Source organism: Euleptes europaea, chromosome 3 (genome assembly GCF_029931775.1).
Source record: "Euleptes europaea isolate rEulEur1 chromosome 3, rEulEur1.hap1, whole genome shotgun sequence".
Classification (NCBI taxonomy): domain Eukaryota; kingdom Metazoa; phylum Chordata; class Lepidosauria; order Squamata; family Sphaerodactylidae; genus Euleptes; species Euleptes europaea.
This window is the reverse complement of record NC_079314.1, coordinates 98,828,479-98,853,652: the sequence shown is the minus strand read 5'-3', so window position 1 is coordinate 98,853,652 and position 25,174 is coordinate 98,828,479. Positions and strand designations below refer to the sequence as shown.

The window sequence follows — 25,174 nt, the reverse complement described above, 5'->3', positions numbered from 1 at the left end:
TCCTTCATGCCTCATTTTCTTGCACTAAATGAACTTTCCTGTCTGTATACACCATAAAAGTTCATAGGGATCCCAGTTTTCACTTTTAAAAATTAGTCCATTATTATATTAGGGGCATAAGGAACTATCTGCTGAAAGATAAGAAACTAAAATTATTCCAACCTTGCCGTATTTTATAGTGTTTTTTATATTTGGCAGATCATTATTTATTTTCCACAACCCAAGAGCCTCTGAATAGTAGTAAACCTCTAGTAAAATGAGACTAGTTATAAAACAGTGGAGGACTTTACTGCGTGCCTTCACTTGTAAAGTCTTCCTGCAAGTACAATTCTACGGACTGCATTCTTGGCTGAAAGACACAACTATTAAAAAAAAAATTTTTTTAAAAAGAAACAAAAGGAATAATTTAAACTTCAAATTAATAATCCTTTAATTTGTATTTGAGGGGAACCGGCTACATTGCAAGAAAAGGGTAAGCCAAGTGATTTCCACTTGAGCTTCACAACATCAAAAGGTTTTAGAACTAGAGTAAAACTGCAGATCCATGGAAACCTGCATGCACTCACATCACAGGCACAGCTAAATGTATCCGTTGCACTAAAATAACTATTTTTAATTAAACAGGTATCAGACAAGTCAGACTTTTCCATGGCCCTTAGTAATATTCAGAGAGGCATACAGGTTTCCACTCAGGCTAAGACCACAATCACATTTGGCTGTGTAGCAACATCCGATGCAGCCTGAACTGCAGGATTACAGCTGCCTTTCGCTGTAGCCAGAGTACGCATTTTTTTAAAAAAACGAGTTTCATTAAAAACTACAAATGCTGCTTTTTCATTAAAATCTGGATTTTAAAATGAAGAGTGCTTACAACAAAGGCAACAGGGAAATTAATGCAAAACACATTTCAAGGAAGAAAAAGTCCTAGTTAGCATATTTCTTTAAGAGGTATACAAAGGAATTCGAGAAGTCCAAGTAAAATAAAAGGCTCTGGAAGTATCATAGGAGGCAGATGTTCAGGTAAAGGAAAAGAGCCAGCAGTTGTACTCTAGATCTCTAAAGGTAACACAGTTCCAGTTATAATCAAGCCTCTGATATTCTGTCGTTAAAAGTGCCAGAGGTGTGCTGCTCATGTGAAGTTTCAAGAAACATATTTAGAAAGGGAGGTTGGGAAGTGCCCCCCCCCCCCGCCAAATTGCATTTGTGGCCTTACGTACCTGAAGTTTTATAGACAGACTCTCTACAGTACGGGTTCATGGCAAGCTGCCTCCAAATTGTGGAAGCGACTGATTCGTATGCATGACTGCAAAAATATTCCGATCCATGGCGATGAAGGAAAAGATACTTCAGAAGTTGTGCGAGAAATTGTTAAAGGAATGCCATTCTATGCAGGTATATTCTACGCCAGCCTCGCTGAAACTTGAGGATATTAAGTAAAAATTCATGAAGCATGCAGTGACCTTACGGGGGGGGGGGGGAGGAAATGAACAATATAAAAAAAATCTACAGAAGTATGGACTAGTTTGATTATGAAAGAGTCTTCATTTAGATTTCTGCAAGGTAGTCTGTAAACCAGAAAGAAAAGCAACCAATGGTCTACAGTAAGTTCAACCTAAGTGGAATATTCAATCAGGTATTCAGGGTAAATTTGATGCTTTTCAAAAATGACAAAGATGGACGGGTTATGGGTGCTATTCACACAGCTGTCATAGAAAATAGTGTTCTGGCTATCTTTGGCAGGAGGACGGAGATAGTGAGGTAAACCGTTGGTAAATTCCCCCACTAATACCCGTGCCAGAAATATTGTCTTGGAGATGGAATCCTGTTTGCAGTAGTTATCAGAATACGAAGCATCCCTTGCAAAGTAGCTTCCTATAAAGGGAATGGGGAGTGGAAGGAGAAAAAGAAAGAACAGTAAGGCCACTTCCTGTAACATCACTTGGAACAGCAGAACAAGTGAAAAATCTCACAGAGATCCCTAAATCCATAAATGAAAATCCCTAAATAGATCCCACCAGGTAGATTCTAAGCAGCCCCAAAGTCATAAGGTATCCTGCTCAATTCAGAGGCTGCATGTTATGCAGCCATTATCATATCCCGCCTCATTCAAAACCCTTTACCCTAAATGGTGGAATGTTTTTGTCTCATAAGCCTGCTCCATTACTAAGGCTGGAGTACTTCTAGGGACACTTCCATTAGACTCGGACTTACTTCAGAGTAGACAAGCTAGTCAGGCAACAGGTCTCATAGACTATTGTCACTAAACTCCTGTGACCACCAGATCAGCTGCAACCTTCAAGTACAAGGGGAACCTTATTCAAGAGGGGTCGCAAAATTGCTTCATTTCAAAGTGGCAAACAACATTACCCTCCTTTTTCTTTTTCAAGGCAAGACTTGTTCAGAGGTGGTTTGCCATTGCCTGCCTCCACATCATGACCCTGGTATTCCTTGGAGGTCTCCCATCCAAGGATCAGGCTAGCCTGGGCTATCCAGGTCAGGGCCACCCTCCTTAGAGAGGTGTTTATTACCTCCCAGACCCACTCAACCCACCCAAGGTGCCTAGATATAAAAGGGCCCAAAGGGTTGAATGTAGATGTGGTGGGCACCATGTTTTTAAGCAGCTTGTCCACTTCATCAAGCCAATTTGAAATCATCCAGACAAACTAGGACCATATAGCACTCGAAAAACAACCTGAGATTGAACTGACCCAACTGAGGGATCCAGCTCACAGTGCACATTAAGAAAAGAGAAACCCACATTTGCCATCAAGTCTCTTCTCCCAGCTCACCCTGTTCCTCCTCCTCCCTCTTGGCCTCGAAACACAACTGTGAGGCAGTTGCAATGCATACTTGGATCCTGAACCCCATTTTGAGAACCTCTGCTCTACATGATTCTGCAGCTTTCCAAAGCTGCTCGTTCCACCAATCATTATTAGTAAACTTCCATGACCACTAACCTGTGTCTATCTTGTTGTCTTACCACTTAACATTTTTTATCTGGCATTTAAAAGAAAAAAACAATATGCAGATAGGCTTGAGGATTGTATTCCAAAGTCTGGGTGTCCCCATCAAACAGGTCCTGGTCCCACAGCTACCCATGTGAAGATACACGGTACTTGAATCGTGCTTGGCAACTAATAGCCAAAGAGGAAGCACTAATGAAATCTGACTGAATCTGGAGGACTCCATTAACAACCTGGCCACTTTATTTTGAACCAAATGAGCTTTCTAAATACTGTAAGACCTCCCACTATATAATACGAGTCCAGTAGCGCCTTAATATGTTGTACTAATCTAACTTGGACATTAGTAAAGGATGGGTAATTCTCTTTTTAGCAGCATTTGAAGTATTTGAACAATTACGATACTCCCTCCCCACCTTAATCTTCTTTTAAGCTTAACACACCACTTCCTTCTGCCTTCATAAAAGATCTGCTCTAAAACCTATCAAATCTTGAACCATAGTCGTGAAAACTGAACAGTATACGTCAAATGAGTATGTTTGAAGTCTAAGCAGAATGGTACTTTCCAAACCTTCAAACTACTTCTTAATATAGCTAAAACTGGCATTACATTTTCTGCTATAATGTGCTGCTAATTCATGTTCTGTTTGCAATTCACCTCTAATTAGTCAGTTCTACTAGTACATTTGCCTCCATACGATTATCATCATCAGCCAATCCTCCCATTTTCCATGTTTAGTCTACTCTTCAAAAGTGTTTGAAATCTCATCTAATTTTTGTATCATTTTCCAGATTTAATTAAGCACCCCCCAGGCATTTTAGAAGTCACTATGCCTCTATCGATCTTGAAATTCTGAACTATCTATTTAGATAAAATAAAAGATCATATCACATCTTAGACATAGGTGTCTCCAGTTAAATCACTGTGGACAAGGAAAGGTACAAGGTGCAGAATTAGGTGACCTTTGCCATAGGCGGTCCCATGAACTCCACAGATCCTCCAGTCAAAGTTCTGCTGGCAGATAGGGTCAACATGGTTTCTGGCCGTCCCATGAAACAGCAGTCTTTCATCTACGTCCTTTCCTCCATTTGCCTTCTTCATTTGTTCTTTCTGCCTATCAATGAGAAACGGCACCAAGAATAACGAAGACAGAGAAGCAGTCTACTTCCTTCAGAAGGCCCAACAGTCATGGCCCTGGCCCAAAAAGCATCTGTCCTCAACCAGGACCAGGGCCTTCTCGGCTCTGGCCCCGGCCTGGTGGAACGCTATGCCCAGTGTGATTTGGGCCCTGCGGGACTTGACGGAGTTCTGCAGGCCCTGTAAAACTGAGCTGTTCTGCCAGGCACACGGTCAAGGACAGCAACTGTTCCCATGTGGCTGGCTTCCCCCTCCTCTTCCCCTCTTTTCCTTACCTTTATTGTTGGTTGTTACTGTTATTATTAATAATTTGTAATCTGTTGCTGCTAGGGTTTGAAGGGGCTGGGATTTTAGCGAGGGTATAGAAATTATTTTTATGGGCTGACTTGTGTGATTGTTTTATATGGTGGTAAGCAGCCCTGAACTGGACTTGTTCAGGGAAGGGCGACCTAGAAACCTAACAAAATAAAAATAAACAAACATGTAATAAAGCCACTTGGTACAAAATTATCTTCCTCCTTCCCCAGTACCTTGTTACCTGCTTCCCTGTCCCAATTCTGTCAAAATTGAAACCTCCTTTTATTTGAAGCAAATACCATTTTCTATGGAGAGATGGTGCGAAGAAGCCTGAATTTGAGCACATATTAGTTTTGCAAAAATATGGCCTCTGTGGAGAGGCAACTCTGAGAAACAAGGAAGGATGGGTTTCTCCTATCTATTGAATGGCTTTGTGTGCACAGGAAGTGATAAGCAGTTAACACAGGTACTAAAAGCCTAATCTGAATCACTTTCTTTTCCAAAGGGGCACACCTTAAATCTAAAAATACTGTGTCTGTGAATGTAGTATGCTGCGGGAAGAACACTCAATGGTTTAGCAAGTTCCTCCCCACGTTTTTTTCTGATTAACACATGGAAAGTGATAGTATCTTCACTCTGGGGACTCAATAATCAAGATTTGCATTATGAAGGAAAGTCCCTTTCACTAATTATTCCTCACATATACCTAAGCTCTGGCTTGACACCAATTCATCATTAACAGTGTTTTGTGGCCAGCTCCAATAACTATGATCTTGCATGATCCAGGTCATGAAAGCTTTTGAAGGATCTGAAGGTAACACTCTTCTTTCTCCAGCTGAAAAGGGACATATTTTGATTACGCAGCCATCAGGAAAGCCATTCTATTTGGAGAGCAATACAATAACAACCTATCAAGTCTGGCATTAAATGACACGTTTCTGGATTTTAGCAATAATTAGACACTGGTTTCCTGAATGACAGCCAGTCACAGCAAACGACAAAACAGGTTTCAAAAACAAAACTAACAGCAAAACTTTACATGCACCATAATTAGCTACCGTAGGTTCTGCTTCTCTGAACGTTGTACGCGATTTTACTATTCCATGTTATAACAAAAGAAACAAAACAAAAATCAGCCAACGCACATCTGGAATCTTGGCTATGCACAGGTCTTAATGATTCAGGGGCCCAGGCCAAAAGTCAAGGGTGGAGCCCCAAAATCACGGACTGTGGCAGCACGGGCAGCGGATCCCCTGAAGCTGGTCACTCCCAGTGACCCACAGCTGATTTTCAGCTGCCACCCCCACCACAACGCCACAGGTCATGATGGTGAGGGATGAAACAGCGGCTTGAGGGCAGAGGTGGGCAATCAGCAGGATGACAGTTGGTGGGCCCTCAACCACCCTAAAGTTGGCTGCCCACCACAGCCTGAGTGACACCTCTCAGTATCATTGCCTCTGTAGTGGCAGCTACGGCAGAGAAGCCATGGGCAGCTGACTGGCAGTCAGGGGGTCCCCGTGCCACCCCCACTGGCACAGGGAAGCTGCCTTGGTTGTCCCCCCTGGCTGTCTATGGCTATGGAAATAGAAACTGGGGGAAAGACTAGGTCAGGGGACTTCAACATGGCGCCCATGGACACCATGGCACCTGCAAACACCTTTCCTGTTGCCTGTCGAGTGTTTTTAGAAAGTGGGTGGATCCATGGAGGAGTTTGCCCAACAGGGCTTCTGACCGGCTGTGAATATGAAAAAAAAAATGCTTTGGCAGCAGCTGTCACTAGAGCACAAGGATCTTCACGGTATGACTGAAATAAGCTGTGCGCAAACAAGCAAATACTTTAATACGCTCACTTAAAAAGGCATCCTGTTAAGCAGAGCTTCCACCTGTAATGTTGAAGCGTTATTAAGAGGAATGCATTACCTCACTCCCTGAAATTTTGTGCTTGGCTCCGCCTCCCACAGCATCCATTTTGTGGTTGCTCCCACCACCCTAACTCAGAATTCCAAAGGTGTCCACAGGCTCAAAAAGATTGGGGACCCCTTGGTGAAGTGCACACAAAAACATGAATGCATATACAGTATACTTCTGATTTGTAGTGCAGAAGTAGCAGCAGATGTTCCAGGACGCATGTTGGCTGCCGGCGTCTAGTTCCAACTTCCTTTGAAGAATTCTATGCAGAATGAATCCCAGCATACCCACAGTACAACAAAAATCAAACCAAAAAGGAGAAAGTACTTGAGCATCCAAATTCAAGTGAGAATTCCAACAGGACTCCATACTACTTCATCTTTTATCCATGGTTTAATTTTGATTTTAAACTAGCCATCTAAAAGTATTCAGCCAAAGACCTCTGTTAAGCAGCAGAAAAAGGTTTAAGCAGGTCCAGACTGCCTAAAACCAGAGCAGGAATTCTGCACATACCATTGAAACACTTCCCAGAGAGCCAGATTCTGAATTCTCTTGATCCTTATAATTGTTGCCTTGGACATTGTGCGCTCAAAATTCACCTGGACCTTTCTGAACTCATTAGACGATGACAGAAGGGTGATCAGCTACAAGTGGGGAAAAAAGAGATATGGCAATCTGTATAACAAAAGACCATTTCAAATAAGGTTAGAAGAAACTCTGTGGTGAAGCATTAAGCAAAAGAAGCCACCGATTCAGAGTCGATACAGAACTATTTTGTGCGAAGACAGATTTGGCCATACTTAACCCAAATCTGTGACTTGACCTTGAGAATGTTTTCTAAAGAGGGCAAGCCCGGATGAATACCCTGGAATCGTCCTCCTATTCCATGAAGTTCATATTAACCCCCTCCAACACACCTTTAAAAAAACAAAAACAAAGCAAAACCAAAACCACACAAATTGATGCTGTGCTGGTCTTATGAGACTTCAAAAAAAATACAACATCTTTTATCTAATTACCACCTACAGTTGCAGGAAGACAAACAATGTCAAGTTTCACTGAATGACTTCTACTAATACATTCTTCTTTAGCAGCAGCACTGTATTAAATATGGTACAGAATACAAGCACTGTGCCATCTGTGCTCAGAGGGCTTTTGAGCCACTGTTCTGAAGACCAAGGCACCTACCTACAACGCTCTCAAATACACAGAGGTCAACGCTGGTTACAAACACAAATTTATTCAGTGACTTAATATAAACAGTAACCTCGTCACAAACCCTAGAATACGACTGGGCAGAACAAGCTATAGACTGTATGGAAGACTAAAAAAAAACCCAAGCTCTAACCTACAATTACTTATTTTCAGCAAGGATATGAATTGTCATGCCCACACATGTATTTAATAAGAAATATAAAGTCTTTAAAGGATAAAGTGGTAGCACAAAAGTAGGAGAATGTTTGGCTCAGGCACAGGACCTATTTTCTCAACTTTACTAAACCTGGCCAGTGCATAGACATCTGAAACCATCTCCTATAATTCCCCCTCCCCAATCCCTTGTTATGCCACTATCTGACTTTGTGTGTATGTAAAGGGCCGTCAAGTTGCAGCCAACATATGGCAACCCTCCCCCCCTTTTAAAAAAAGTTTGTTTTCATTTTAATGAGATACAAAACAAAACATAAAATACATCACAATACAACACCTACAAAACATCACAAGACTTTACACAAAAAAAGAAAATGACATGCAGCCCATTTCTGAGCTTTCAGCATGCGGGGCAAGCGTTGCAGAGGCGCAGCCAGGGTGCTTCCTAACTAAGCAGTTCCCCGCCTACCGAAACCTTGAAAAAAGCCTTTTTGCAGCTTTCTTCTTTTTAAATGGGGCTCTTTGCCACATGGAGAAGAGCGATGCTGCGCCAGCTAAAAAGCAGGCGCAGCAACGCCATTCTTGCCAAAGGCGTGCCGGGTTGAAAGGGTGCAGGGAGCACGCCCTGGGAATGCCGGCACAGGTCTTTATGCCGGTGGGACATCGGCAGAAGGCCCTGTCGGTGTCCCTGGGGTGGCACTGCCGGCGTTGGGGCCGCTTACGGTGGCGTAAGTAGCTAGTGATATTCCCCACCCCCCAAAAAGAGCTGAATGGAACCACTGCTCACACTGTGTACACACAAGCTTATTTCTACCACTGGTACATAGGACTTTGTACTGTTTCTAGAATATAGGAGACCAGGTCACCCCTTTGCTTTCAAGCTCCCTTGCTAAGGAACACAGCCATCCTCTTGGTTTTTAGTAACTGGGAAAAACTGAGGGGATAAACTAGTTGTGGTGACCATTCCTGAGTATTGGTATGCTCTCTTTTGATAATATGGTTGACTAGTGTTTTTTACTGCATTTGGGGGGGGGGTTTAACAATTTGGGCATCTAAAATTGCATTTTATACAAGCCATATCAGGAACGCTTCTGGATTGATGATGGGAGTAGAAATACAAATGAATGTTTAGCAAAATACATCGCTTGGGTTAAAAATGAAGTATTCAGACTGAACTGCTCCTTACCAATTAGACAATCTGAATACTTTTGAGTGCAGGGACGCAAGTTCAATATTTATGTCTTACATTTAGATTCTACTTTTCCTCCATTGTGAGACTCAAGGTGGTATACAGCAGGCACCTTCAAAGTGTCCCATACAGCCACATTTGCTTGGTTCCAAGCAAGGTGGCTGCATCATACATCTTTCAACCACACCCAAGGAAGCAGTCTGTCTTTTCGCTTTGGCAGTAGCCAAACACCATTTGTAAAACATCTCCACAATACTAGTGCAAAACTCAGATGCACGCACAAACCCAGAAGGGAACAAGTGATACTTAGGATTGCGATACTCAGGGGCCGCTGGGCTACATGTAGCTAACAGCACCTTACCTTACATCCAAGCTCTGGTAAGGCGGACTGGTCCCAATGCGCTGGAATATTTGTAGGTCCTTGGCCTTGCTTCAATAACTCAGCCCCTCTTTGACACAAGAACAGAAAGAATAATTAACAAGGCCGCTCATTTATAGTTTTATGGGGGGGGGGAATATGAAAAAAATTGAGTATCACACAAATGTCTATGATAACAAAATGTGTTCAAACTTCAAACATAACATAAATGTAAGCTCAGCATAGTGCACCTGCAGGATTTGTCAGCTAACCTGCGGTGGAGATCTACTTTTTTTTGGCTTTGAAAACCCCAACATGGTTCAGTTCCACAGTGCCCTGTTCAATTCCAGAAAATGCCCCTCATCGTCTGCATTTTACCTAAAAATTGCCCAAACTCTCTGGGACTAACAATGGGCCTGGAAGTTTTTATGAAGTGTACATGTGTAGCGTGGTGTACCTGTGATGCTCAACAAAAGACTACAGTTCACAATGTAGGTCATACTTTCTTCCAGACCCATTTCAAAATCTTGAGGACATTACACGCATGACAACCCTTTTCCCCACCCCTTCCATCATTTTCCGGATAAATACAAGGAAACTGATTTCCTTTCTTTCCCTTTCTTTCCTTTCTTTATATAGTTATATACATGCATGAACTAACACCTCCAGATCAAAAAAATTAGGTGGTAGAGCTGGAAAAAAATTCAAGGAGAAGACCTGAGCTATCACAAATCAAAACTAGGCCAGCTCTTCAATCCCTAAGAAAACTTTCCAGGGATTAACCTCCACTGAGTAAAGTGGGACTTTCTTCTGAGTATATCTGTTTAGGATCACTCCCTAGATGGACTATATATCTCAAGAAAACTTGAGTGCTGAAATGGTGTTAGCAGGTATAGAAGAAACAACCACATCAGAAATATATGTAGGACAATTATAAGGTTTTGAAAGAAACCTAAACACTCCCGTGAACCTTCTTTATATTTAAAGCTTAAATTCCAGTGTGCTTTGTTATTGAGATCAATATTTTTATAATTATAGCATACCTACAATTACAAGAGAGCCAGCGTAGTATAGTGGTTAAGAGAGGTGGTTTGGAGCAGTGGTTTGATTCCCCACTCCTCCACATGAGCGGCGGATGCTAATCTGGTGAACTGGGTTGGTTTCCCCACTCCTATGCATGAAGCCAGCTGGGTGACCTTGGGCTAGTTATATTCTCTCAGCCCCACCTACCTCACAGGGTGTCCGTTGTAGGGAGGGGAAAGGAAGGTGATTGTAAGCCGGTTTGATTCTTCCTTAAGTAGCAGAGAAAGTTGGCATATAAAAACCAACTCTTCTTCCTACTGGCTTTTGGCAACCTTACTACTGACAAATGCCTTAATCACCCCCCCCCCCCAGTTATAAACTGTTCACTTGCTCTGTAACACACACACTATGTAAACAGTTACAATCTGCCTCTCAAGCAATGCTCCCTGTGCCACTGCCTTATGAGGTGAGGCAGGTGGTGACTGGAAACGGCATTTTCTGTGGTGGCACCTCACCTTTGTAACACCCACTCATTTGAGGCTCACCTGGCACCTACATTACTTTCTTTTAGGTGTCAGGCTAAAGCATATCCTTTTACCCATGCTTTTTAATTAGGAGTTTTATCGTACCAGCTTTTTAATGATCTGCTTCGGTTTTATGGATAGTTTTTTCATGCTGCTGGTGCCTAATGGCTTATTTCTATACTGTGATTTGTAATCCTACGCTGCCCCAAGCAGGACCCCAAGCAGTATGCTGTCCCAAGCATACAAATGTTCTAAATAAACACACACTCATCACCAACCTGGTTTTCTTCTTCTCTATTTCTTTTAAAGAGACAAACTTAGGTCGCCTAGAAACATCTCGTTCTGTCAGGTAACGCAGGTTTTTCTGTTTCATGGCTTTAAAAAAACACACCAGAAAAACGGAACAGCCTTTACATATACTGCAAATTGTTGTAATCAATAATCTGTTCTGCAGGCAACACCATTGCAAATGCCAGGTTTATATTCACTATTTAGATGAATTGATAAATCTGGTTCTGAGGTAGACTTTAATGCTATTTATTTGCCAAGGACAGAAGCTGCTTCTTGAGAGGCCGCTTCACCTTCCTCTGATGCCTGCTTGAGTCCCACATCTCTTTGAAACTATACCCCTGGTTGATACTGTCCATGATGATGGACTTAGAACCAGACCGAAAGCAGAGCTGAACCCAACTAAGATGCACTAGGCCAGTGATTCCCAACCTGGGGTACATGCATCCCCAGGGGTACAAATCAGGACATTTAGGGGTACACAATAAAAATTGAATAATGGCAGGAAAAGGCACATACATCAACAGTGTAAGACAAGATACAAGTCAAAAGTTGTGAAATTAACTGAACGTTATGACGAGTGGCGGAGAAAAGCCCCACTCTTTCACTTTGTTATTTTTGCCGTTGGTGGGGAGTACCTCCCTAAACAATGTGTTGCAAATGCCCCACTACAGCACGCATGCTCAGTGGCGCGCCCCTCACAGGCTCAGCTTTTACTCTCCTCCGCTTCACGAACATTTGAGTGCTGTCGCGCTGGTACCGGTGCATATCTAAGCATTTTGGTAATATGAAGGGCACAATTTATGGAAATGGGCTGCCAAGGGGTACACAAGTGAAAAAAGGTTGGGAACCAATGCACTCGACGAACAGAGAAAAAGGGCCTAATGTGAACCATTACATACTTTAACTCTAGAAGAACAACCTCCAACTGAGGTCTATTCTACATGGACTAAATTACCATCAAGTAAGCCATCTGTGAGAGGAGGCACACAGAAATACATTACGGCAACACAAAGCCATTGAGTATCAGCCAATAGGGGCTCTGTTCTGGGGAGTTAAAATCAGATAGCGGGAAGTTTGGGCACAAATGCACAATACGTATCTCCTCAAACCATTCTGATTCCATAGTGGGAAACACAATGCAGCGGGATAGGCAGGGAACTGTGTGACAGGAAAAATCCAGTGGGGTGGTGTCTGGTGCCCAGGATAACAGTCACACCGTCTAACCAGCCAGAAATAAAGAAGCTCATAAGTAGTCCTAAGAAAGTGCCTTTTCTTTTCGTTCTGTTGATTTAGTTCAGTGACACAGCCCACGCTTCACATAGGGAAGGCCCCTGGCTCAATCCCCTGTGAAAATGAATTCAAGGAGCAGATCTGAGAAAGACTCCGGAAAACTTTGGCCAATACAGGCCTTGAAACCCCCTTAAAGCAGCTTTATATAAAATGTTTTTAATCATGCACTGTTTTTGCACACTTAAATGGATTCAAGACCATTAGGAACGTACTTTTGAAATCAAGCACATAGCTGTGCTTCCCGGCTGTGAAGTTGAGTGTTGGAGACGCTTCAGATTGATAGGCTTTCTCAAGGTCAAGGCTGCATACTGAGGCAGCATCGTGGTCAACATCCTGCCAGCACAGAACCAAACAAAAGATGTTTTCAGACCATCTCACAAAAGGCACACATTCCAAACTTTGCTTAAGTAATCTCCCGTGGGGTCTATCTGGGCTCAAGACTGGGCTTGTCATCGTGGGAATACTTGCTACACAATTCAAGATGTATTTATGGGGTGGCCCAACCAAGTGAGGAAAATTTTTCAGAGCCATTAAAAACAGCAGAGATAGACCTAACCCAAGGTTATACTCTCCCATACAGCCAGTTCTTTTCTAATTAGGATTATGCAGAAAACTCCATGGCTCTTTGTGCCCCATGTTAATTGGTGGAGAGAGAAACACAAACTGAATTTTCAGCCTCAGATACCAAACTAGTTTCCAACCTAAGAGGGGCTTACACCACCAATCCAAATACAACAGAACCAAAACATCTGAACAAAACCAGGACAAAACATAGCCGCTGAGAAGACTATTGCAGAATACATCAAACAGCTGAATAATTTACACAGCATTAAAGGTTTAGGGGAATAACCATATTTTTAACTAGTGCCTAAAAACCATTAAGTCCATGCCAAACAGCCGTAGGAAGACTGCTCTATAAATAAGGCACAACCACAGAGAAGGTCCTGTCCTTGTTGGCCATCTACCTTACCTTCAAAGGTAGAGCCACCTTTAAAGTGGGGCTAACTCCTGGAACAGCCTGACATACCAGTAGACCTTCAGAATATACGGAATGAATCATGATGTTTATTTCAGTCTATAGCTACACGGTATTACTTACCTGCTTCCCATATTCATGCCACACCCCATACTCATCTTCCCAGTACCAGAGCCATTCAGTAGTAAGGATATAGTGAGGAGGCTTGGTCACTGAGGATGCTGTGGAGAGGCGTCTGACTGAGTTTGAGTCACACGTCATACTGCAGAAATCAATGACTAGTTTTCCAACACCACTGCAGTTAAACCTGTACATTTAGGTTAAAAAAAAGAGGTGTGTGTGTCTTCTTTCATTGGAAAGTTTCCCAAACACTCAGAAAAGCATGTCTTAGTTCTAAAAGTGTTAAAAATGGTAAGCTTGAGCAAACCAACATGAAAACCTGTTATTCTACTTGTAACCAACAGTGGTCTTCACTGCAAACAATATTTCAGATCTGTGCTGTTCTGAATATTTGGCAGCTAATATTTTGACATAAAGGGGGGGCACTTGAAAGGGGCTGAATGTTTAAATACACCCTCCCCAAAAAGCTTACCTTTCACACAATAAGCTGTGCCTAACAGTTATTGATTTTATAACATTCCCCTCCCACTCACTTCTTCCTGCAAGGAAGATAGCTAATGTTACACAGCCAGTCAGGTTTGGCTGTGCGACGTTGTCGTGGAGGGCAAACAACTCAGACTGCAGACATCCTTCCTCTGGGCTAGCTTCACTTGCCTCCAGGTACAAGTCTGCAGTCAAATCTGACAAGAGCTACAGTTCCTAGGAAGGCTGGCAACCACCTCTCAGTGCCGAGTAGTACTGCTGCCTGAAAGCCAAGAACCTGAGAATACTGCCTCTAAATGTGTGGTGGGAAGTAGGTACACTTCAGCTTTGTGAACACTTTAATTCCTTTTTTGCATGCCCCCCCCCAAATCACCAAATGGTGGTAACTTGGTGCTGGCAGGGGGAATTATATATGAGATGCCACAATGAAAAGGCTTAAGAAAAAAACAGCACCCTGGCTGTAGCTCAAGGTAGAGCCTGGCATGCAGAAGGTCCCGGGTTCAATCCCCGGCATCTCCAGTTAAAGGGACTAGGCAAGTAGGTGATGTGAAAGACCTCTGCCTGAGACCCTGGAGAGCTGCTGCCGGTCGGAGTAGACAATACTGACTTCGATGGACTGAGGGTCTGATTCAGTATAAGGCAGCTTCATGTGTTCTTCTCCCCCTTTCAGCTCCGCACTGTTTCAAGTACAACAGTACAATACAGGAAAATGCCATAATTTAAGACCCTACTACTTCAAAGCCAAGCTTACTAAGGAAAAACCCTGTCATAAAGCAAATCAAACTGGGCCCATAAAACCCAAGCACGACTTAGTGAAAATGAATGTACATCACTCTTTTTCCGATTCTGAGCGTTTCACTGGATGATGAGCCCCAATTTATCACTTGGTTGGTTGTTGCCCAAAATAGGACAATGACCACACCACTCTGCATTCACAAATTTATTAATGCCAAGAAAGAGACCGGAGCAGCTAAAAAAGGTATTGAACACAGAGCAGGTCTTTAGTCCCTTTACACACCACAAATAAAGGCTCAAACCAACTTGAAGGAGGGGGCTGAAGCTCCTTTGGAGCCGGCGTGAGCCTGCGTCAGCGTAGGTGCTACCTTATCACGCAATAAGGTGGCACCTACACCGGCACCGGAGCAAACATGGTGGCGTCCGGGTGCTGCCGGACCCTGCTGCCAATCCAGTCATGCTGGCAGGACTCTCCCGGAAGGGAAAGCCTATGCTGGCATGGAGTGTTGGCATTCCCGGGGGGGAGGGAGATGTCTTTAGGCAGCTTCCATAGCCCTTACAACCCGGGAACACTCTCTTGAGTGGCGGCAGGGCTTCGCCACCTTTTTTGGTGGCACAGCCCCGTTGTAGCCAATGGGAGATTTTCTCCCTTTTTAATTTTTTTTTTAAATTTTTGATCGTCTCTTTTTGCCTTCGTAGTGGCTAAGATCTCTCCACCCCCCTTCAGGATTGGGCTGCCCCTGTAAATAAAATCATAAAAATACAACATAATCTAAAATCACAATAAAAATGTCCACCAAAACCAATTTTAAGCAGGAAATACTAGAGAAGGATCTGACATTTTTTTCTGTAGGGCAGGGAATTTGATTAGTACCTTTAGAACCAGACTAGCATTTTACCAGACAAGCATAGCACCTTTAGAACCAGACTGAATCTGTACCTTTTATTAAAGGGGTCACAGTAGTGCTTTTCAATGTCCTCCATAAGAGGCAGCTCCTTCCAATGGACACCATTAAAGATTTCCCATCTATATGGCAAGTGGAAGTGAACTCGGACACACTTATCTAGACAGAAAAATTAAAAAGTGTTAAACCTATATGACCTATTAAAAATGGCTTTAAGTAAGATATGCTAATTAAATGACACATTACACAGGTCAAGCAATCTGCACATTTTACTTGGTCCAAGTGGCCTTCATTCATATCAATTATGGATGCTCCCCAAAAAGCTTCTTCGGTCTAACTGAAACCAAAGACATGGGACTCAAAACCTCAAGACTTTAAAATGTCATGATGCCCCAACAATGATGTCAGAGAATACTGACAGAGAAATGCATATTTTCTCTGCTCCCACCAAAGGAAAAACTCTTGCTCAAAACAAAGACTTAATTAAAGGCTTTATCTGCACAGGAACACGGACCCAGCAGAAATGCATCGATCAAAGTCCCTTTGAACCTTCAGGGGTCCCTCCATAGGGCAGGAAGGAGGGATTACTCCCATTTAATTTGTGGATTTCTCCCATTTAATTTGTGGATAAGAAGATTCAGGTAAGATAAGAAGATTCAGTCCATTTTAATGGGTTTTCCTTTTTTCCTAAATGTGGTTAAGAATTCAACTGAAACTCCCACAGCATCAAAGAAACGCTCACTGGAAGATGACATACATTTATAGGCTACTGTGACAGCATTTAGGTAGCAAAATTAAAAAAAAACAAAGCACCATGTCCCAAATGCTTACTGGCTTTCTTTCCCCAAAGACAGGGTTGCTTCAATAACAGTGATAAGTGAAAGAAGGAGTTAAGCCTATTGGCAGATTTTTAAACGCTACAAATTTTTCAAAGCTACATAAATCCCATGACTTAATTCTCACCTTCTTTGTGGTAACATCTTTAAAGTACACAAAACAGCGGTGCGAGTTGGAGTTAGAAGGCAGAGAAGAAAATTTAAGGGGGCGGGGGGTAGAGCAGGGAACACACCCAGGTCTTCAGCATCACAATTTACCTTGGAAGCTACAACTTTTCCTAATGTGGTACAAGCAAATCATATTTGATTCTTCATCGCTGTTTGTCGTCAATGGGGTCTGACCACTGCTCTTTCTTGCTGAGAAAGAAGAAAACATGTGCTGTGAGTCCTGAGCTGAACAGACCCCAGTCAAACGCTGCAAGGGAAGGCAAAGAGACTTGTGACGTTTCCTAGCCAATGTAACTGGAAGGCAGCCTGATCCAAAAAGCAGCCATCAGATAACTTTCAAAGCATGGCGAAAAGCCTCTTCAGATTAACCTGGAAAGATAACCAAGGTGGTGCAGATCTCTTCTATCCCAACATTATCCTTTAGTTAAGGCAGTAAAAATGTGCAGGAAAGCACATCATAATATGTTGGAAGGGCTAGTAGACGCTACCAGAACCTGACCAATTAACAATTTAGGCAACAATTTTTTTAAAAAAAATCACACAATACTTCAAATATAATACAAATCCACATGTGTTCTTGATCCTATGACCAGAGGGGTCATTTTTAGAAATGTTGATGAGTGGGGGGAGATTTTTTTCTGGGTATTGTTTCATACTACACATTTGAGTGTGAGTTAAACCTTGTCTTACAACGCATTTCACTGATTCCAAAAGAGAAATGCATTTTAGGTTTCCCCACAAAATTTCCCCAAGTTTTTCAAGGAAAAAACCTGAGGTCCTCAGACCCCACCTCTCACCTGTTTCATTTTGCTCCGGAGCATTTGTGTGTATACCTCTAATTGTTCCATGGGACCTTTTCTAGATTTTTTTACAACTTCAATTGTCAAAAACCTTCAAGTTTCCCACATTAGATTGCACTGCTTTCTAAAGCTCATCTCAACTCAACAGCAATAGGATGTATAACAGATTCAGAACGGGACAAAAGAAAGTACTTCTTCATTCAACAAGTAATAATAATTGTAGAATTTTCTGCCAGTGATAGAGCTAACCTTGATGACTAATAATTATCAATGGCTACTAGTCAAGATTACTAAAGAAAATCTCCATATCCAGAGGTGGTAAACTTTGAATACCAGTACTAGAAAGCAACGTTAGGGAGGGCCTTGGCCTATCTGTGGACCCTCCTAGGCAAGGTACATCAAAATACTGGCTTAGCCTCGCAGTTTCTTGATTGTTGAGAACTTTGGTTCAGGCTTTGGGCCTAATAAAATCATAGAAGGCCTGCCTCTGGCAACTTAATGATTTTGCAGTTTCAGAAAGAGAGATAAGGAGACTGGAGTTAGACACAGGAGCAAATGAGATCATGCAGGCCCGAGAGCTTCAAGGGCAGAGAGCCAGGAGAGTGTTTCACCTTCACGTTCCATCTCATTAGCACATGGAATCCTGGGTGGGGGAAGGTGGCTTGCAGTTGCAGAGTACATGGTCATGTGTCCAACAATACACCTGATTGATCAGGTCACCTCGCGAGCAACACATCTGATTGGAGAACTAGACTTAGGCCAATTGCAGGCAGTTTGGCATAAAGGCAGATCCTTCATTCTAGTTTGCACCCTTCTATTGAGTCACCTTTTGACTGGGTTAGGCCAGGAGAACCTGCCTTTTGGACTTTGAAATTTTGTCTGGACTTGGTGTCTCACAGCGCATTCCTGAGAGGAATGCCTGCACTGGGCTTAGGAGGCAACCCAGCAGCATTGCCTCCTAAGGAGGTTTCTGCACCACCGAAGCTTCCGCCTGGCGCAAAAAACCCGTGCAACCCTATGAGGGTTGCACGGGAGATACGCCACCGCGGCAAAAAAAAGGGGGCGTTCCCGAGCCGAAATGGCTCACGAGGCCAACAAATGGCAGCCCTGCCCCCCTGGGCGGCGCAGGAACGCCCCGGGAACGCCTCCCGGGGCACAGGAACATCTCCCGGGGCACCGCCGCAGCCTGTGCCAGCAGCCGGATGCCAGCGGGAGACTGCAGCGGCATCTGGGCACAGCACTGCCATGGCGGTGGCCAGGGATCAGTGTCCGGGCCTGCACGCCAGCGCTGGGGCCACTAACACCGGCGTGCACCTTCTGGGAGCTAGCGTGGTGTAGTGGTTAGGAAAGATGGAATCTGGGTTTGATTCTCCCTCTCCTCCACATGAAGCCAGCTGTGTGACCTTGGGCTAGTAACAGTTCTCTTAGAGCTCTCTCAACCTCACCTACCTCACAAGGTGTTTGTTGTGGGGAGAGGAAGGGAAGGTGATTGTAAGCTAGTTTGATTCCCCCTAAAAGCTAGAGAAAAATCGGCATATAAAAACCAGCTCTTCTTCTTCTCTTCTTCAAAGGTCTACCAAAAACACCACCTCTGTTTTTGAGACAGGAAACAGTGGAGTTGCAGTTGTGCTTTCTGGCAGAGTAGCTCCTGCCATGTTTTCAGCATCTTTCCTCCTACTAGCTCCTTCTCTCTGTATCTCCCCAGAGAGGTTCAATCAATTGAGGCCTGTTCCAAAGCATTTTCAGCTGTTGCTCCAACACTCTTTGATGGTCTACCAACAGACAGGGTTGAGCTCTATCCCTTTCCTATTTATGTTGAGGGAAGCATACAAGACTGTAATATTCTGGCATGCTTTGGACTGACTACGGTATCTTTAGTGACGTCTGAGGTGCATTTGATTGTGGGTTGCTTTTTACTGATTAGTAATGTTGCCCTCTGTTTTTGTGGTTTTCATGGTCATATGTGCACACACACAAGCAAGCCTGAGGCCCACTATGTAAACATTTTAAAAAATAAAATGAATACTCTACCTTTGCGAGTTGATGTTGTGCTATGTATGATGTCATACATGTTCCTGTAGATCAAGGGAAGCTTACCAATCAGGGTTTGGCTCATTCCCCACTTCTCCAACTTCTCATAACATTCAGAGTCAAAAATGTTATGTGAGCGTCTGCAGTCGCTCCCAAACCTGCATGATCCCTGGAGATAGTACTGGCATATGTGAAGTTTGACACAGATCTTCTTAAAGGTACAAGAACCAAAGGGTCCATCCCCTTTGTTATAATACGTGCATATCTACGAACAGAAAGAGAACATGGATACAAGAATACCTTTAAAATATGCAGGTTTTAGATACTACTAATCCAAGGAAATGAGAAATACATTCCACTAACATATACAACGCCCTGACCTGGATGGCCCAGGCTAGCCTGATCTCATCAGATCTCAGAAGCTAAGCAGCGTCAGCCCAGGTTAGTATTTGGATGGGAGACCACCAAGGAATACCAGGGTTGCTATGCAGAGGAAGGCACTGGCAAACCACCTCTGTTAGTCTGTTGCCATGAAAACCCCAAATAGGGTTGCCATAAGTCGGCTGCAACTTGATGGCACTTTACACACAATCCAACGAAAGATGCAAAAATAGGTAAGCAAACGTTTAGATGTTTGTACATGAGTTCTGACAGTACCATGAATCCACAATATCTAGAAAGTAAACTTCCAAGAGATGGATCACACAAGAAATGGCTAGCATTGGTCTCCTTTTCTGCTTCCTGAACCAAGTGCTAATCAGTAGCCAAGGGCATAAATTACCAGCCACCTGCAGTTATTTGGCATGCTAACACATACAGTTAAGTACAGTACAGGATAAATTTTCAAGATTAGTGGTCAGTTATACTTATGTTATCTAGTCATGATGCCTCCAAAGGACCAGGCTTTTGAGTTTTATTTCTGTCATGGAACTTTATGTCCATCTAAACAGGACAGATGTCACATGGAACAGATAGGCAGGTAAGTGTTCTTCATACAACACTGTCCCATCATGCCTCAAGGAGTCCTGATTATAGGCGTCAAGATGTCACGAAGATTAAAAATAGAGAGTTGGGGTTGATTCTGTGTTTTTTACATTTTTCTCCCCCCCACTCTGTTTTCAAACACAGACTTACAAGTACAAGGATTAGCATCTGACTTATTTTTTTTTAAGATGAGCATTTATATATTAAGATATTTATACCCTCCTTTTATCCCCAATGGAAACCCCAAGCTGCTTACATTGTTCTCTCTCTCTTCCATTTTATCCTCACAGTGAAAATCCTGTGAAGTAGGTTAGACTGAGAGAGAGAAACCTGTCCCACAGTCACAGGGCAAACTTGAGCAACGGAGTGGGGATTTGCCCTAGGTTTCCCATCTCCTATTGTTCTAGTCAGTTTTGTTCCTCCTCTGACTTGATATTCAGTTTTAGAGGAAGCATCAGTCATATTCAGTAAACCTCACCTCAGGCAGGAACGAAGGATCATTCTGAAGCAGCAGCTGACGTAATTCTTCAATGCTCAAATTTTCCAACTCATGCTCTTTTAGGACACTCAAATTATGTGGTGAATGAATGTCATGGATGAATCTGCATTGTTTCCTGTATAGAAAAACATTTAAAGCATGTCAATAATTGCATCAATTTGCACAAGTATTTCTTTAAAGCCATTTGCATATATATTTATGATTTATAGCCATACACTATGATGCTTATACGTGTATAACCCAAACAATATCTCACGGTTTCACTGGGGCTTGCTCCAAGGTAAGCTGAGATTCCTTATTGTCCCACAGTGTTTTAAACAATTGAAAATACATCATATCGAAGTCAAGAAAGAAGCTGCCTGCCACTAGATGGATGGCAGTCTGTTTTTCTCTTTTATACTTTCAGAAAAACATTCAGGGGCTCTCTCGAAAGAACGATGAGAGACAACTTTTGCTTTTAGCAGAACAAAGCGTATAATTTCATGAGCATATTTATGTATATCCATATCAGTTCTAAAATGTAATGATTTCGGTTTAAAGGAAAAAACACCGCCAAAGGCTGTAGAAAAAAAGGTCTTTATTTTGGAACCTTGCTTCCAAGTCCTGGTCTCCCCTGAAGAGCAGGAAGTACTTCTAAACGGAAACTTGAGTCCAGTTGCTCACAGCTTAATTGTTCTCAGAGGGATAATTTGTAGCCACCTTGGGGGGGGGAGGGAGTTTTTCCTCACAAACCTGTCACTTTAGAAGATGTGGGAGAACCCAAGCCCCCCCCAAAAAAAACTCCCCTGAAATCTTCCACACACTCCCTTTCCTTACACATTTCATAACCAGGTTTACAAGACGGATAAGGAATCAAAGCAGGCAAATCTCATTAGATTCTTAGGATGCTTTCAATTCCATCCTGAGAGGTAGGGGTGTTTGTCTGATTCAGCCCCCCCCCCCCCAAAAAAGAAGCAGCAGCACAGTCTTAAGGTACTTCAAACGTTAGCAAGCTTATTGTGGTGTCACTTTTTGTGGGCTGGACCCCACTACATTAGCTGCAGAAAGGGGCAGGTACAAAGAGAAGAGGATCGCAGCACTCCTAAGGAGAGGTTACACAAAGATAGAGCACATCCTGGCCACGGATGTTTCTATGAGCAAAGTCAACAACGTCTCTCCCACAGATCTTCCGAAGAGGGCCTTGGGCCTCCTGACTCGCTGCAGTTGGTCTGAGGTTAGCATGACCCACTGCGCCTTCCCCACAGCTGATAAAGCGAGCTGAGACTCATTAAAGCTTACACCAGAATACGTTTAGTTTGTTTTTAAGGGGCCGCTCCACTTCCACTGGAGCAATGCTCATTGTTGTGGTGTAGTGGTTAGGACCGATGGACTCTAATCTGGTGAAACGGGTTCAATTCCCCGCTCCTCCCTATGAAGCCAGCTGGGTGATCTTGGGCTAGTCACAGTTCTCTTCAAGCTCTGTTAGCCTTACCTACTTCACAAGGCGTCTGTTGTGGGGAGAGGAAGGGAAGGTGACTGTAAGCCAGTTTGATTCTCCTCAAAAGGTAGAGAAAATCAACGTATAAAAACCAGCTCTTCTTAACACAGTAATCCTAACAACACTTTTTCTGGGAACGAGCAACATTACATAGATCCAAGGGTACAGCTGTTTAGGGTTGTTCTTACAGCTTATTCCATCCAGTCAAATTCCAGGTTCCTTTTCCTTCCTGTTTATTATTAAGTGTGGAAACGTACCCTTGTTGTAAACCAATAGAGGAAAGAATAAAGAACACCCCCATCATTATCAAATAAAGAATTAGAAGAAAGTTTTAAAAAAATAGGCACAGCAGGGGCAATGTCTTGCCTCCCTTCGAAAGGATTGCAAAAGACAAGCGCTCCTTAGGGGGAAAGTCTGGATGTGGTTTCATCGTAATAGGTTTAATTTTAAATGTCCTGGAAAACCCACTGGAATGTGCTCTGTGTTGACAACCTACACTCTTCAGAACTTTTTGGGAGAGGGAGATGAGTTTTCATCTCTCTGCAAGGGTCAACATCACTGCACTGATACCCTAATAAAATACAAAAACTCTTCCAAGAATGGTAAGTTATACTTATGTTATCTAGTCATGCTTGATCGGCCATGGCTAGCTGTCCAGGCTCACTTTTGGGGAGGGGCGGTGGCTTAGAAGTAGAGCATCTGCTTGGAATGCAAAAGGTCCCAAGTTCAATCCCCGGCATCTCCAGCTAAAGGAACCAGGCAAGTAAGTGATGTGAAAGACCTCTGCCTGAGACCTTGGAGAGCTGCTGCTGGTCTGAGTAGACAGCACTGTCTTTAATCAACCCAGGGTCTGATTCAGTATAAGGCAGCTTCATGTGTTCGCCTGAGTTTTATTTCCTTGTGTTCTGTCATGGAACAAAAAGTTTACGGAACAGTATACACACCTAAGCACTTTGACTATGATTTAAAAAAAAACAACACTACGTTCCCGAGCCAGAATTGTGGAAAATGTTCAGAAACGTTCTCCGCAAAGGTCAACGTCACTGCGCCGTTATGCTCATGAAATACAGTAACGCTAACTTTAGAAAACATCTATGGCAGTCAAAGCACCACAGGTACAGCCGTTTCAACTAAACATCCGTGCTTGGGCTAACAGCCTCAACCTCTCCATTTAAGACAGTAGAAAAGAGCAAGAGTCCAGTTGCACCTTAAAAAGTAACAAAAATATTTTCTGGCACGGTATGAGTTTCGTGAGCCACAGCTCACTTCTTCAGATACACATTCTAGCTGTCTCTGAAGAAGTGAGCTGTGGCTCACGAAAGCTCCTACCCTGCCAGAAAATATTTTTGTTGGTCTTTAAGGCGCTACTGGACTCTTGCTCTTTTCTACTACTGCAGACAGACCAACACGGCCACCCACTGTGCATTATCTCCATTTAAGACGATGGGGGAGGGGCGAGCCCAGCGCCCCACCGCGCACCATTTCCGCTTTTAAATCCGGAACTATTACGGAACCGCCCCTTCATTCGGAGCCGGCGAATCGGACTCATCCATCGCCTCCGGTGTTTTTATCATGCGTACGCCCCCCTCTTAAAGCCGTTCCCGCGGAACTCCGGGGAACTCGGGCCATGGATGCCGGGGAGGTTTCGCCTTGGATGTGCCGCTGTCTAGGTGCCCAGTTTCCCCCATCCGAGCCCCCACGCAGAGCCATTTATTCATGGAAGGTTTTGCATTGGGATTTCACTCTCTAGATGCCCCTTTCCCCCGTCTGAAGTCTCAAAACTCTGCCTGGCGGCTTATTGTTGAGTTTGGAGACTATGGATGGGGGGGAAAGTGCATCTAAAGAGTGGCAAAGCCAATGCCAAACCTTCCAAGAGTTTGGAGAGTACAGGTGGGGGAAATGCGCATCGACACCGGAGCAAACCCAAGGCATCAATGGCCAAGCAGCTGCGCAGGGAATCGGAGCCGCAGGCTGCGCCCCCGGGTGCGCCTGCTCGAGAGTAGATCCCATGGGACGGGGAGTGCGCGCTGGGGCGGGTCGCGCGCCGCGCTCTCCGCCCCGAGGGTGGGTCCCCAAGCCCCCGCGGGGCGGCCGACTCACCTGGTGCCCTGATGGCGGCACCCGCCGTAGACGAAGTAGCGGCAGAGGTGGAGCTGGCGGCACTGCCCGGCGCACCGGCCCCCGCCGTGCTCCTTGCACAGGCGCGCCCCGGTGATGCCCACCGCCACCCGCTGCTCGCCGCCCCCGGCCGCCGCGCCCGCCTCCTCCCGGGCCACCAGGGCGAACCTCTTGGCGTCCGCCAGCGCGCGGGCCAGGCGGCCGGAGCCGTCGCGGACCTGCAGCCGCCGAGCCAGCTCGCTTGCGGGCAGGCAGCCGCCCGCCGCGCACACCTCCCGCCACGCCCGCCGGCCCAGGGGCACCTCCATCCCGGGAAGCGGCCCCTCGCCTCCCTCGCCCTTCCCAGCCGGGGAGAAAGGAAACCGAAAGCGACGGCTTGGCCGGCCGGGCGGTCCGCAGCCACGCCCCGGGCGGCTGGGCTCGGCTCGGCTGGGCAGGCGGGCGTGGGCGCGCCGCTTGGCAAACCGGAGCCCCGCGTCGGGGCTGGCTTGTTGGGCCCCGAGCTCAAACAGGCAGGCCCAGCGTTTGTTTTTTCCGGATCCGTTGGCAACCCTGGAAAAGGGGGGAGATTAACAAAAAAAACAGCAAAGGACAGCCGAGGGTTTCTGTTGACGCTGCCACCGTGGGCCACCCTCGCTGGTTTCTCTAAGCCAGTGGTTCCCAACCTTTTTTTTTTTTTTTACCAGGGACCAC

At 44.4% G+C, this 25,174-nt stretch overlaps 1 protein-coding gene across 1 annotated transcript; it reads right to left on the bottom strand.

The window, feature by feature from the left end:
- Nucleotides 1-1,534: 1,534 nt before the first annotated feature.
- PARP12 (poly(ADP-ribose) polymerase family member 12) lies at nucleotides 1,535-24,789 on the bottom strand. Its single transcript, XM_056847437.1, has 12 exons — nucleotides 24,464-24,789; nucleotides 20,866-21,001; nucleotides 19,404-19,668; nucleotides 16,663-16,761; nucleotides 15,604-15,727; nucleotides 13,449-13,632; nucleotides 12,562-12,682; nucleotides 11,047-11,143; nucleotides 9,225-9,312; nucleotides 6,820-6,950; nucleotides 3,927-4,078; nucleotides 1,535-1,872 (listed from the first exon to the last, which is right to left on the bottom strand). The coding sequence occupies exons 1-12, from the start codon at nucleotides 24,787-24,789 to the stop codon at nucleotides 1,613-1,615; spliced, it is 1,983 nt and encodes a 660-aa protein (XP_056703415.1). The 3' UTR covers nucleotides 1,535-1,612.
- Between the last annotated feature and the right edge of the window lie 385 nt (nucleotides 24,790-25,174).

What these genes read in the sequence shown, in the direction of transcription:
- PARP12 (XM_056847437.1), bottom strand. Translation starts at nt 24,789, where the DNA reads ATGGAGGTGCCCCTGGGCCGGCGGGCGTGGCGGGAGGTGTGCGCGGCG. An exon ending in GAAAAGTTGTAGCTTCCAAG is followed by an intron (nt 15,728 to 16,662) that starts GTAAATTGTGAT and finishes TTTTCTGTCTAG; the next exon opens with ATAAGTGTGTCCGAGTTCAC. An exon ending in CTATGTGCTTGATTTCAAAA is followed by an intron (nt 11,144 to 12,561) that starts GTACGTTCCTAA and finishes GTTTTTTTAAAG; the next exon opens with CCATGAAACAGAAAAACCTG.